Raw genomic sequence first — 14806 nt, forward strand, 5'->3', positions numbered from 1 at the left:
AGAATGGAGGGAGGGTGGGCCAGGGATGCCACTGACTTTGGTGAAACGGTGTGCAAATGAACTCTAAGGTCCCCCAAGTGGAATGGGAGTAAAGCGGGAACTCGACCTTTCACTTGTTTGTTCCCTTCTCCTCCCTTTAACGCCAGGGACAATTTACCACCACCAGCTCTGGGTCCACAACCCTAAGCACGGCCCAAAGGCTTTGGCAGGCACTATCACCCCCTAGCGGCGGCTCCACACACCCCACTACCGGCAAGATTCAGCCTTTACCGACTTCGCATGCTCATCTGTGCCACGTGCCGCCTCCAAACGCTTGAACTGGCAACCTGAGAGTGAAAGACGCATTCAACTCGCCGGAGACCAGCACGAGACAACGGTGTTTAGACGGCCTGCGGACAGGAATGATGGGATGGGGCTGTCGGGGGACCCTGCGGGAGACATGGCCATAAATAACTCATAGTACCTCCCCCTCTTCAGCCCTCATTTTCAGCCAGCCTGGCCCTCCCAGAGCTCATTGTGCACTCTGTGTTTACGCGCAAACAGTGGAAGACCAACACAAACAAAAAGCCCACGTCTCCCTACACAGCTCCTGCTATACTTGGCCATCTGGTGACTACCTCGCTAGCCAAATCCCTGGCAGGAGTGCCTTGAGCTGCCAGTCCAGGGCGCTGGGGGAGGAAGAGGAGGTGGAGAGGGCTCCTGAACCCCCAAAGGGCTCAGAGCCGCCACGGAGGACAGCGCCCTGGGACTCCACAGCAGGCAGTCTCCACCGGGCTCAGCCGCCTGCGTCAGAGAAGGCAGAAGGCTCCAAGTGGAGGGTAACAGGAGTCTCTCGGGCTGAAGCATGGATCCTGGGGGATTTGAGTCTTTCAGTTCCTCCCTCAGCCTGCCCCAGGCTCCCTGGCATTCATTCTCTCTTGAAAGCCAAAGTTTGAAAAGGCAGGGGCTGCCAGCTCCAGGAATTCTGGGATGACTCCTGTAGCTGGGTGGACTCCGTCTTCACATCCGAGGGGAGCCGGAATGCTCTGGGTTCTCACCTCCAAGTCATGCCACACGCCACCAGGAACGTTCCCCCTATCCCCTTCACTTGAACAGCTTTTTAGGGAGATTCCCACTCCCGACCTCTCTGGACAACCCAGAGTAGAGAGATCAGGAGGCTGGAGGGAGAATGTTGGGACTGGAAGTGTAGAAGGCACACCTTCCATTTCTCTGGAAGGGCCCTTCCCTGCCTGGGTCACAGGAGCTGGGCAGGTTAGCTCTTCAGCGTAAGGAACGCCAGCCTATGGCCTTATTGGAAACGGGCATCCCACAAGTGCACGTGGGAAGGGTCACTGGGGTGAGCAAGCGTGTGTGTGAATGTGTATGTGTCCACGCAGGCGTGTGTATGCTTGAATGTGTGTGTCGCACGCCAGACACACCGCCGCGGGAAGTCCCCCTGGGAACCTGCAAGGCGGTCTCCCGCCTAGCATCCCAGAAAGCATGGTAGGCTCAGGTTACAGCCAGCCTGGGAGAGCCCGAGGCACAAGCTCAGACCACGAGAGGGCCTGGCACTCGCTCAAATCTCCAAAAGGCAAGCAGGAAAGGCATTGGGGTCGGGGGATGGGGTCTCTGGACAGAGGAGTCCGGTCCATTGATTACTCTTTGGGGGTTCTTGGGCGAGCAAAGAGTTAACCTCAGAGGTTCAAGCTCGGACCCTGTAGCCATGTGACCTCGAAGGCCCACCCCGAAGTGCCTGAGCCGAGCCGGACCCCGGTGAGGCCAAGGACCCGGGTACGGGGGTCTGGAGTCTGCGGCGAACCCCAGCGCCTTCCCGGAGCTGGCTTTGGCCAGACTCCGACAACCAATCGCACCCCGCGCCCCCAAGAGGGGAGGGGAGAGAGAGCGATGAGCCAGCGCGGGAGAGCGAAGGGGGAACAACATTTTTGTAAACGCTCTCCGAAATAATTAAGCTATCAATTACCCGGGTGGGAATCAGCTGTGCTTCCCGCAGCTACACGGAAGGGCCGACTCCTCCGGGATTCGCGCCGGGAACCAGCAGGCAGCAAGCTGCTGGCGAACTTTCTGATTAACTTTTCCGTTTGAGCCCCCATCCCCACCCCACCCCACCCCTCTCTCCTCCCCACGTCACGCTTTTAAGTTATTATTATTAGCCCAGTGAGTGAGCTGCGAGGACAAACCTGCTCCCCGTTGGGAGGGGGTTCGGAAGGCGAATGCGACAACGGGGATGGAGGGAGAATCAGAAAGTAGAGACCTTGGGTTCTGAACCCCAGGGCTCAGACACCGCTCAATCCTGCCCGGCCCCATTTCACAGATGGCTAAAACGGAGGCCCAGAGAAGGGAAGAGACTTGGCCAAGGTCACCCAACCCACAGGGAAATCTAGTGTATGCGGACTGAGGGATTCTACATGGAGCTACTGCGCTCCGATTGTCTAGAAAACCTATCCCGAGGAGCAGAGCCAAGAACTCCTAGGCGAGAGCGAGGGGGCGGTAACCGCGGGCGGCCCACGGCCGTGCCCGGAGAAACAGTGGGCGGCTGGACCCAGACCTGGCTTGCGAGCGGGGTTCACCGCGGCCCCTAGCGCGAGTACTCGCATCAGCTGGGGTCTCGGCGTCCGAGACGGACCGCGGCAAAGCTCAACGTCGGCACTGAGAGACGGACCCCACTGCGAGAGGGCTGGCACGCCCCCCGGCTCCCGCCACGCGCTCATCCCAACCACCTGTACGCCCTCCGGGCCCCTCAGCTGCCCTCACTAGACCCCGAGCGGGGCAGCCCGGGGCGGGAATCCCCAGGGCGCCCCCACCCGTCCGGCTCCACTTAGGGGCTCCCGGGACCCCGCGAGCCCTGGCGCCAAGGCTTACCCAGGGTGAAGAAAGGCAGCTCCGTGTTGTCCAGGTCGTCCTGCACCGCGACGCGCCCCGGCAGCTCGTTACGCACAAAGAGCAGCAGGCGCGACTCGGCGGCGGTGCCCGCGGAGCCGGCGGAGCCCGGGGACGCGGCGGCGGCGGCGCCGGCCCCGGTCCCGGCCCCGGCGCGGGTGCCGCTCCAGCCGATGTCGCTCTCCCGCAGGGCAGGCAGCGTGGACACCGTGACGGTCTTGAGCCGGCAGGGGCTGTCGGGCTCCCGCGAGGCGGCGGCGGTGGCGCCGGCCAACAGGAGCAGGAGCAACAGCGGCGGCGGCGGGTGGAAGCCGAGCCTCAACCGCCCCCGGAGCCCCGAGCTGGGGCCGGGGCTGCGCCGGGCGCCGGCGGCGGCCATAGCGGGAGCGGCTGCGGGGCTGCGGGCGGCGGCGGCGGCGGTGGCGAAGGAGGAAGAAGAAGCGGCAGCGGCGGACGCCGAAGCGAACCCCGGCGCCGGAGCTAAGGAGCCGTGGGAGCCGCTCGCCAGCAGCCCCCAGCTCGGGGCTCCGCCTCCCGACCGGCCCTGGCCCGCCCCGCCGCGCCGCCTCCCCGGGCCCCGCCGCCCGCCCCTTTCGCTGGCTCTCCCCCCGGCTCAGACCCGGAGCGTTTCGGAGGCTCCGCCCGGCCTCGTGCAAATCCCAGTCGACCCCCCCCCCCGCCCCCGCCTTCCCAGGATCCCCCGATCCGCCCCGCACAATATTCTTGAGCCGCAGCACCCCTCTCCAGATTCCTAAGACTCGGGGACCCCGGGCGCTCCCCTAATTCCACCTAATAACCCAGCTCTCCCAGCTTCACCCCAGCCCTCGCTCAACCCGGAGGCTGCACCTGGGGGCGCGCCGTAGCCAGCCTTGCTCCAGGCCCCGCCTTCTGAGAGGTAGGGGGACGCCTCTGGATGGCCAGGACTGAACTTTGTCTCTCCTTAAGCCCAATAACAAGTCCTGTACCCTTTCTCGAGTCCCGGAAATAATTCCTTGTGGTCTCAGAGTCCCCCTCCCCGCCCGCTTGCCCACCACTCTGGCATTCATTCTCCCACCACTAGGCCCCCACCTCTCGCATCTACCCAGGTCTCGGAGGGGGCACCGACAGCCGATGAACTCCCCTCTCCAGCCCCCCGCCCCGCCCCCTACACGGACCCGGGCGGGATGTTCTGGCCCCCAGCCTGCGCCGGGCGAGCCAGCGCTTCTATTCTGGATGCCTGCTCCTGGCGTGGAGCTGCTCTGCTTGCCTGCTCTGTGTGCGAAAATCCTGAAAAGGGTGCGAGGTGCGACCTACTACTCCCTCGGCTCCTGGCTCCCAAGGGCTCCTAAACCTACTGCCTGAGTCCCAGGGGAGGGGTCTGTTCACCCACTCTTCACGCCCGCACCCATCCTTTTTCTCCCGGATTCTAGTTGAACTGTAAACCGAGGTCCTCAGACACAGGGCAACCTTTTGGCCCGGGTCGGTTCTCTCTGACCCACATACCTCAGATCCCCCAGGGAGTCATCCCCTCTAGAGGGATCTGAACCTCGAGGAGTGCTCCCCCCACGCCTCCACTCCCCCCCTTTTCTTCATCTTTCCTCTCTCTGTTCTCTCTTTCATCTCTCCAAACACACATTTCATTCTTACTTGTCTTGACTTTAATCTTATAAATGCTCCTTACCTATTATTTGTGAGCCATTTCCCATCTCCTGGGGTTTTTCTGTTTGCCTGTCTGTGCTTTTGGTGTGGTCTCCTCCCTTAGTCACTTCTCTCATCTTAGCTCTCCCCTCCTCTGCCTCTTTTCTCCTTCCTGTCTTTAAACCTTCATAGGAATGGACTTTCGCCCTCTCCCATCACATTTTATTCACTTTTTCATGACTTTGAATAAAGGGAGAGGACTGAAAAGAAGGAAAAAATCAAAACCTGTGCTATGACCTTGGACTTAATTATACTGTTTAGTAAGTATTCTCCAAGTGCTGGACCTGTACCTCTGTTACCTTTTATACATAAACATGCTCTAGTGAGATGGGTATCATGATTCCCATTTTCCAGATGAGGAAACTGAGATCAAGAGGTCAGGGAGGTAAAGGGACCTCCCAAGGTTACACAGTGAATGAGCACAAGAGCTGCAATCTGAACTCCAAGCTCCAAAGCTTTGGCTGTTTCAACTGAATCACACTGTCCTCAGTGACCTTGGGAAAGCCCACCCATCAAAGATATTGTGAAAGGCATGTCTGCATGAGCACATTTGGGCCTTTTTCAGCTCAGAGGCTTGTAGGGTATGCTTCTCCTGTCTCAGTTTACTAATCTGTGAACCTGGCGTGGGGGTGGGGTCAGAAATCTGGTCTTTCAAGGCCTCAGATCCTAAATTGTCTCCTGCCGCCCTGGTGCCTGCTCCAGTTCATTTACTCCTCCAAAATATGTCGCCCTGGCTCCCTCAGTCTCTCCTTTGTACCCTTACAATCCGCCACTATCCTCTGCAATGGGGCTTTCTGATTTTCTATGCCCCTTTCTTCAAATATGCTGACATAGTCCATTTATAGAAGTGCACACCAGGAAAAAAGGGCTCCCTTATGTAAGGCAGAGTCTGTGCAAGTCCTTCATGGACCTCTGGTACAAAGGCCTGTCGAATGAGACCAACACTTTCATTCATTCACTCACCACTGAATATCTAGGGCTCCTACCAGGCGCTATAAGGAGATGCAGAGATGGATAAACACAACTCCTGCCCTTGGAGAGCTTATAATGTTGGGGAGGGAGGTGTGAGGATAAGGGAGCCCAGGAATATCTCAGGCACCAGGCAGGCAGGCAGACGTGTGTTTCTTTTATCAGGTGCTCTGAAACGTGTGCTTGGAGAAATCAAAGAAAGCTTCCCAGAGGAGGTGGCAATGAAGTTGAGCCGCGTAGGTCTAGCGGCATGGGAGGGGACATCCCAGGTTAAAGCTGGCATTTGGCATTCCTGGCAGCTGCCCAGTGTTTGAATGAGTCCCTTTCCTAGTTTAGAGGGTGCTTTACTCTCTGAGCCAGAGTCCACTTCCCATGAAGAGGCTACAATTTCCAGCCACTTGCAGCTTCCACTGCAGCTAGGGTTGAGCACGTCACTCAGAATTCACCAATCAGATTCACCCACGCCAGATGCTGGGAAAGAAGCTAGAATTACGCAGAATCCAGTTGGGGACCAAAGTGTTAACAAGTGGGGCAGTTACACCCAGATTTCAACACTAGTGGAAATGGTTCTAACACTGCACACTGTCATTTGGTGTCAAAAGTGTGAATTACCCTGTGGTACCCAGTGGTACCTGGCTGCGGCTACAATAGCTCCATCAGCCATTTCTGTGGTGGGACTTGGAGCGGTGCTCTTGACTTCATGGACTTCAGCCCAGATCCCGTGCCCTCCTGGAGATTCTGAGTAATATCACTACCAAATTCTGTTACTGCTTAAATGATCAGAAGTGATATCTGTTGCTTGCAACTAGCACCCCTGACTGAGAAGAGAAAGTGCCAACCAGTGGAAGGCACCAAGGGCAAAGCTCACAAAAGGAAATAGAGGAAGTTCTTTAAGGGGGAGGTGAGATTGAAGTCAAGACAAAAAAAGGCAGGCAAGGGATTTTCTGTTCATGTTGAGGAGGACCCACTTTATGTAGTAGGCAGTATTGACTTGGGAACAGCTACAAGAAAATAATTCATACTTCTGAACACATAGTCTGTAGCTTCAAAACTTTATGCCGAACATCAATGAATGATGATAACAATTCCTGCCTTCTGGTGGTAGTGAGACTTCAGCAACTATTATGCAAAGTGCTTAACATAGTAGGTGCTCAATAAATTATAACTGCTGTTTTGATGTCTAATCTCAGCAACATCTGGAGGGAGGCTTGTTATCCCCACTTGATAGAGTCAGAGTTTGAGGCTCAGGGAAGCTAAGGAACTTGACTTTGATCACGCAGTTACCAAGTGTTGGAATTCACGTCTGCGTGACTCCGAAGTCCTCACTCTCTCTGCAGCAGCACACCACCTTCCTGCCCCAAACCCCCACCTACCCTCAGGATGCTCGGACCCCCATGTTTACACTCTGATGCCCTATCTTGTGGCCACTGATACCCCTTTTTTTGCCCTTCACCTCTCTTGCTAAGTCGCAGTTCATTATTGATTTAATTAGTTACAATTCATGATTGATGTAATTTATTCTTCTCTAGGGTCCTTTCATACCCCCATCTCTGACTCCAATGATCTGAAATTCCTTTTCATTCTTCCTAACCCCTTCCAGCACCCCAGCAAATGTTTCCTCTTGCTTCATCTTTCATATTTGCCTTTCTAGGTTGCTTTGTAACTTTTTTTTTTCCTTTCTTTCTTCTCCCACCTTATTGCAGTCTTTTTTTTTTTTAACTTCATCTAGTCAAAGCTATGGTTTTTCCAGAAGTCATGTATGTATGTGAAAGTTGGACCATAAAGAAGGCTGAGTGCCGAAGACTTGATACTTTCAAGCTGTGGTGCTGGAGAAGACTCTTGAGAGTCCCTTGGACAGCAAGGAGATTAAGCCAGTCAATCCTAAGGGAAATCAACCCTGAATAGGACATTGGACAGACTGCTGCTGAAGCTCCAAAACTTTGCCCACCTGATGTGAAGAGCTGACTCAGTAGAAAAGACCCTGATAATGGGGAAGATTGAAGGCATGAGGAGAAGGGGATGGCAGAGATGGTTGGATAGTATCACTGACTTAATGGGCATGAGTTTCAGCAAGCTCTGGAAGATAGTGAAGGACAGAGAAGCCTGACCTGCTGCAATTCATGGGGTCGCAAAGAGTTGGACACAACTGAGTGACTATACAAAATTCATACCACATGACTGAGACAACCTAGTGTGGCTGAAAAAGCAGAGACTGCAGAGAGACAGGCTTTGGTTTATATGTCATCTCTACTATTTCCCTACTGGGTCAAATTACTCAATAATGCCTCTGCTGCTGCTGCTAAGTCACTTCAGTCGTGTCCCACTCTGTGCGACCCCATAGACGGCAGCCCACCAGGCTCCCCTGTCCCTGGGATTCTCCAGGCAAGCACACTGGAGTGGGTTGCCATTTCCTTCTCCAATGCATGAAAGTGAAAAGTGAAAGTGAACTCGCTCAGTCGTGTCCGACCCTTAGCGACCCCAGGACTGCAGCCCACCAGGCTCCTCCACCCATGGGATTTTCCAGGCAAGAGTACTGGAGTGGGGTGCCATTGCCTTCTCTGAATAATGCCCCTTATTAGATCTTATTTGTGAAAGAAAGAAAGAAGTACCCATTTCTCAGGATCATTGTGCAAATTAAATGAGGTCACATGTGTGAAAATGTCTACCCCCTATGAGGTTCTGTTAGCATTATAAAGTAAATCCAAACATCTTCTGGTATCTCGCTCCCTGTTTTCCTCTCCAGCCCCTTGTGTCAAGATCCTCTCCACCATCACTCTGCTCTGGCCAGATGCACCTCTTTCCTGTTCCTGGATTGTTTCAAGCACTTGTATCCCCAGTGTTTTCCCAAAGGCTCTTCCTTCTGCCTGGAGGGAACTCCCTTCAGACTTCCCTAGTGACCTTTCACTTAAATGGAAGTCTCAGTGAATAAAGCACTTTCCTTAAGATGACTAAACCCCCAATCTAAGCAAGCCCCTCTCTGACTTTCCTGTTATGTCCTTTCATCTCTCTCTCAATATGCACTCACTACGTATTTTTAACTACTGTCGATTTATTAGTAGATTTTCTTTTTTAATAATTTTACGTGATTGTTTATTTGGGGTTGAGCTGGGTCTTCCTTGCTGTTCGGGCTTTTCTCTAGTCGCAGCAAGAGGGGCTTACTCTCATTATGCTGTGCAGGCTTCTCGTTGTGGTGACTTCTCTTGCTGCAGAGGATGGGATCTAGGGCACACGGGCTCAGTGGCTGCTGCTTGCACCCTCTAGAGCGGAGGCTCAGCAGTTGTGGTGCACAGGCTTAGTTGCTCTGAGGCACGTGGGACCTTCCTGGATCAGGGTCGGGGTGGAACCCGTGTCTCCCTCATTGGCAGGCGGGTTCTTTACCACCGAGCCACCGGGGACATCCTAGTGCACTTTCTTGATGCACCTCCCCCTCTAGACTGGAAACTCCAAGAGATCAAAGTCTGTGAGTGTTTTGCTTACCACCCCACGCTAGCCCTGAGGCTGACATAGCGTAGAGACACAAAATCAATATTTTGTGAATGAATGATCACGCATTCACTGACTTTTTACTTATAAGACAGGTATTAGAGTAGGCACCAGCCATAATTCTGCAGGGAAAAAGGGACCCATCCTTTTGGTTTTCCACAGTGAGTCGTCTGTCCTTCCTTCTCTCTGTTTATTCCTCCCTCCTTTCCATCTTTCCTTCTGTCCTTCTTCCCTCCCTTCGCAGATTTCGATGATTCCAAGTGATAACAGTCTTTCCTCTGTAAGCTTCGGGACAATGTCTAGGACACAAACTCCAGTTCAGGAGGAGAGCTTGTTATCTCCCGCTCCATCTCTACATCTCTACTCCATCTAGGCTCAATCCTCCATCGATCCCTTGTACCTACATACCCCGCCCCGTTTGTTTCTTCCGCCTCAGTAATTCACAGCGTCCTTTTCTTGCCTGCCTTGCTCCCTACAGCTCCTTGAATGCGTTTACCACTCAGCGCACTGTTTCCTTTTTTTCCTTTCAGCCACCTCCCCCCAGACACTCTCCTGTTTTAGGGCTGCCAACTCTGGCACCTTAAACCATGGGGAGCCCAATTCCATCAGCTGGTATGGGAGCAATTACAAGATGAAGGCCCATGTTGGGGCTTTTCCTTTTATTGTTGATCTCTCCAAATTAGACCATTGTAAATATTTCTATTACTGTTGCTTCTTTGCTTCCCTGGTGACTCAGACCATAAAGAATCCGCCTGCAATGCAGAAGACCTAGGTTCGATCCCTGCTTCTTTGGCTCAGAAACCTCTCTTTGATGTAAGCTCAAATTCATTTATCTCTCACTAGTTGGTTAATTCTAGTGATTAACCTGTCTGAGCCTTAATTTTTCTTCTTTAAGTTGGGTGATGGGAAGGTTGAGTGAACCAGCAGGTATAAGTGGAAGCACCCAGTACTTTCTGGCACATAGTAGGTCCTCAGTAACACTAGCTTGTTTTCTCCTCCAAATATCTATTTATTTGGTCCTTCTGTGACCCTTCTGTCTCTTTGCTTTCATCCCTCCATTTCTCATCTCCCTTTTCAGAACATTTCCACTCTATCTCATTTAGAGTGAACTTTCACTATTGTCTCTAACTTATCCTTCATGAAAAATGAAAGAATATTTTAATCACCATTGTCTTTCTTCATTTCTACTTGCATCTGTTTGACTGATTTCTGCTTCAACCCCGTACTTCTCTGACTCTTTCCCTTAACGATTCTCAAATTTATTCTCTTTTTTCTCCGACTCATACCTTTCACCACCTGCCACATTCTCTGTCCCCAGACCTCTAAATCAACCTCCTCTTGTTCCGTGATTTACTGCGGTCATTTCAAATCCTTCTTACGCCATCTAGCCAAAATTCTCACAACGCCCCCTGAAAGTCTCTCTTTCCTCATTCATCCTTTTGCATTTTCTTTTTTCAGGTTCACTCATCTCTAATTCATCCCCATCATTCATTCGCTTGTGCCCAAATCCCTGTACCTCTTTGCCTACTTAATCATTTCACCTATCCGTGTTCCCTTCTTCCTTTGTTACACTCATCATCTTTCATCATTAACACATACTAACCGGTGATATTTCCCTGCATCTTTTTTTTTTTTTTCCTTCCAAATCTTACTACTGGTGTATTTTCAGGACCCTCTTTCTGGATTCCAATGGCTCTTCCTGTCTAGGACCCTGCTTTAGTGCTTTAGATTTTTTTTTTTTTTAATTGGAGAATAATTGCTTGCTTTACAATATTCTGTTGGTTTCTGCCATAAATCAACATGAATCAGCCACAGGTAGATGCTTTAGTTTTTTAAAAAAGCCTTGCAATATCTGCTGTGTATTTATTCAAGCTGAACTGTGAACCTGGGGCACCCGAGTATATGTTACTAATGAAAAGTGTGAGTTTAATGCTCTGCTAGTGAGTCCCAGGTCGTTTTGCTTCCTGCAGCACTCTGTTTGTGCTCTTACATTTTGAACTGGTGAAGGTATTAGAAGCATAGAGTGACTATTTCTACAATATTTTCTGGGTGCCTACTATGAGTTAGGCACAAAACATTCTTTTCTTATTTAATTCTCACAACCATCTGTGAGGTTGCAATTGTTAATCCTGGCTTTGCATAGAGAGAATTGGGAACACATAGAAAACGTGCTCCCTGCAATCTGCTGGGCAATTTACGTTGAATAAAGTCCTTCCAATTTCTTTGGGTTGAAATTCGAAACTAAGCCCCGCAGGCTGAAGGCACGGGGAGCCCAAAGAAAGAGGCAGACCCCCCCCCCCAGACGGTCGGGCGGCAGTGCTAACAAGGTGCTGGGTGCTGCAGGACAGGCCAGTCTTTGCATCTGTCTGCCAGAGTCTTGAAAGTCTGCATAGAAATCTTAACAGGGTTCAGTCACATACACCATTCAGCTTGTCTCAGTTTCACATTGCTCTCTCAAGGCTGTGTCCTTGACGTGGTTCCAGGAACAGTGCATGAAATGTATTAATACATTTCAAAAAGAAGGAAGGGGGTTGAGGAGCCCAGGTCCAGCTCCCAGGTCAACTGGAAGTGACGTCTTTGCCACGACCTCCTCCAATAAGATAGTATAGTTTAAGGGTCAAGAGTTCCCATACTTTTGGAATGGGGATGATAACAATCACTTTGCAAGGGTGTCCTTTGATATTTGTCTTCCCTATTAACTTATAGTTACCTTGCAGGCAGAAATCCTATCAGTTTTGTCCTCTGCTGCCTGGCATGTGTGAGGTCATCAATGATAACTTGTTAAATGAGTGAATGAATGTTAAGAGAATAGTCTTTTGCATAAGATGACGCTGGTTTTGAATTTCAGCTCTGCCATTTAATACCTATGAGACCTTGAGCACAGTAGGGAGAGAGCAGACCTTTTCCATCTGATTCTTTAAGTTTGTTGATGCACGCGCTTGCATGCATGTTGTTTTTAATTTTTAAGTAATCTTATTTAGCAACCTTTCGAGTCAGGGAAATCAGGGTTCCAATTCCAGCTCTCTCAGTTGCCAGCTTTGATGTCATTTAGTCATCTCTTCAAGCATCACTTTCTCATCTACACGATGAGAACAATGCGGTCTCTCTATTATACTCAAGGACAAACGCTAGGTAGGTTGATGGTCTGGGGGTCAGACCCCAAGACGGCCTGTTCTCAAGCCTCCTGCGCAGTTTGTTACAGCCAGGGCTCCCATTGCCCTGCCTCACAGCTCCATGGCCTCCTTGCCCTGTTTCTCCCACCATCTTAAGGAGCTTTTTGTAAACATAACTCCAAGGGCCTTTGCTCAGATGTATCTCAGGGATATGGAGGACATGCCCCACTCCTGACCCACTTACCAGGCTGTATTTGATGACGATTGTCTGAGAATCTGCAAACTCAGCAAGGCGGGGGCTCTGCAGGCTCTGGAAGTCTCCTGAAGGTACAGATGCTTGCCCTCTCTTTTAGGGAGGCTCTCAGTGAAATCTATTGGAAGTCCCTCATTTTGGCTCTAGGCACTATACATAATACATATGTACTTTTCTTTTTTATTTTTTTACTGAGACTCTGGTTTACAAAGAGAAAAAGAAAACATGTTTATAAGAGCCCTTCCTTCATCCTTCCCTCCCTTCTTCCCTTTCTTCCCTCTTCTCTCCCTTTCTTCCTCTTATCTCTCCTTCTTGGAGGACTGTGGACTACTATGCTCCAGGAATGTGGATACATGGATGATCAAAACTGAAATGGTCCCTGCACTCATGGAGCTAAAGAGAAGCAGAATATACCACTCTGAAACATGCCACATTGGCATACTGATTGCTTTGATTAAAGTCGCTTAAGAAACAGCTAGTGCAGGACCGCTGATCCTCCCTTGTACCCTGAAAATAGGAAATACATCTTCCATGTGAAAAGTACCCTGTCTCTACCAAGAGGTGGAGAGACATCCTTATCACTAGGGACAGGGAATTCAGGGCAGAGAAGGCTGTGTAAACAAGCTTGTTACTTCTTTACAAATAAGCTGCCCCAAGCCCAAACCCTTTGTTTTGTCAGTTCTTTACCAATTTATTGTTTCTTTGTCTGAAAGGTATAGAAGCTGCCTGCTCTGGTCACTTCTTGGAGTCTCAGATTTTTATGAGCTTCCATACATATGAAATTAAATTAGTTTTTCTTTGTCTTATGTCAACTTAATTACTAGACCAGCCAAAGAAACCAGAAGGGAAGAAGGGAGAGGTTTTCCTCCCTTATAGAGCTTACTGTCAGGTCAAGAGATAGACAAAAACAAATAATCAAAAATGAGTATAGTGGAGGAGAAAATGGGGAGATGCTATTCAACATAGTAAATGGGTATAAAGTTTCAGTTATGCAATATGATTAAGTTCTAGTGATTTGCTGTGTGTGTGTGTGTTGCTCAATTGTGTCCAACTCTTTGCAACCCCATGGACTACAGTCTGCCAGGCTCATCTGTCCATGGAATTCTCCAGGCAAGAATATTAGTGTGGGTTGCCATTCCCTTCTCCAGGGGATCTTCCTGACCTGGAGATCAAACCTGGGTCTCCTGTATTGCAGGCAGATTCTTTACCATCTGAGCCACAAGGAAGCTATACAGCATTTGCTTAGAGTTAACAATACTATACTGTATTCATAAACATTTATGAAGAGGGTAGATCTCATGTTGACTCTTGTTACAATAGTAGATGATTTTAAATGTTGATGATTTTCAATGTTCTTTGATAGAAAAGAACATGGTTCTATGAATTAGAATGACGAGAGAGGTATTAATTTATATCTGAGGACCAGGTGATGCATCTCAGAAAATGTGGAAATCAATTAGAAACAAGGAAGAATGAATAAGCATTGTTATAGGAACCGGGCTGAGGGGGGAACTCCAGGCGGAAAAAGCAGCAGGCACAAAGACTCTGAGAGAGAACTTGGCAAATTCTAGGGGCCAAACATCTGAAGTCATCATGGCTAAACAGTAGAGAGGCAAGACTAGAAAAGGATAAAATGAGTCTAAGTAAGTTAGTATGGCTTAAATTATTCAGGTCTATGTAGGCCATGGCAAGGAGTTTGGATTTAGTTCTAATTTAAATGGAACACCATGGGCAATTTTACGTAAGAGGATGGCATAGACAGATATATATTTTTTAAATGCTGCTTTGGCTTTAGATAGAGATGGATTTGAATAGTACAAGACAGAACAGCGGAGTCTAGCCTGGAGTCTGTCACCGCTGCCCAGGTGTCAACCTCTCCAGGATGCAGACTTTTCCATTGTAACACCCCCCACCACACTAATGGTGGGTACTCACTATCTCTATTGAAAACTGGTCCTACTTTGGTTGGCTCTGACCAATAGAATGTACTGATTCAGTTTCCTCGTTGAATCTACCACAGTGGTTTCAAATTCCATATTTTGGGGGAAGCCACATGCAACAAGTTTCATGAAGATTCTCCAGCTATTTGAAGGCCTCTACCTTCTTCTCCCTTTCAAGGAATGCCTGGCCCTGTCGTCTACCTCCACTGCTCTCTGTATGGGTATTGAAATAAAAACAACAACGAAAGCTAACAATAACGTTCGTTTACATTGAATTCTTCTACATTTATCACCATAAATTTGACTTCCATAACCTTGTGAGCCAGTAGGGCAAGAGCTTTTAGCCTCAATTTCTAAGTGTCAAGAATACTTCCACTGGTGGTCGTGGTGGTCCCTGGTAGTCCAGTGGCTGGGGATCTGCCTGCCAAAGCAGGGAACACGAGTTCAGTCCCTGGTTGGGGAGGATCCTGCATTCCACAGGGCAACGAGCCTGC

The 14806-nt window shown here is 50.2% G+C and overlaps 1 protein-coding gene across 2 annotated transcripts in view; it reads right to left on the bottom strand.

Moving 5' to 3' along the window:
- ASTN2 (astrotactin 2) overlaps positions 1–3256 on the bottom strand; it is a 1024651-nt gene extending 1021395 nt beyond the window's left edge. For both annotated transcript variants that reach the window (XM_040241692.1, XM_040241685.1), the window contains exon 1: positions 2860–3256. In XM_040241692.1, coding sequence (XP_040097626.1) covers positions 2860–3256 — 397 coding nt within the window. The remainder of the gene's footprint in view (positions 1–2859) is intronic.
- Positions 3257–14806: the final 11550 nt, after the last annotated feature.

Source organism: Oryx dammah, unplaced genomic scaffold, assembly GCF_014754425.2.
Source record: "Oryx dammah isolate SB20612 unplaced genomic scaffold, SCBI_Odam_1.1 HiC_scaffold_1, whole genome shotgun sequence".
NCBI classification, from domain to species: Eukaryota; Metazoa; Chordata; class Mammalia; order Artiodactyla; family Bovidae; genus Oryx; species Oryx dammah.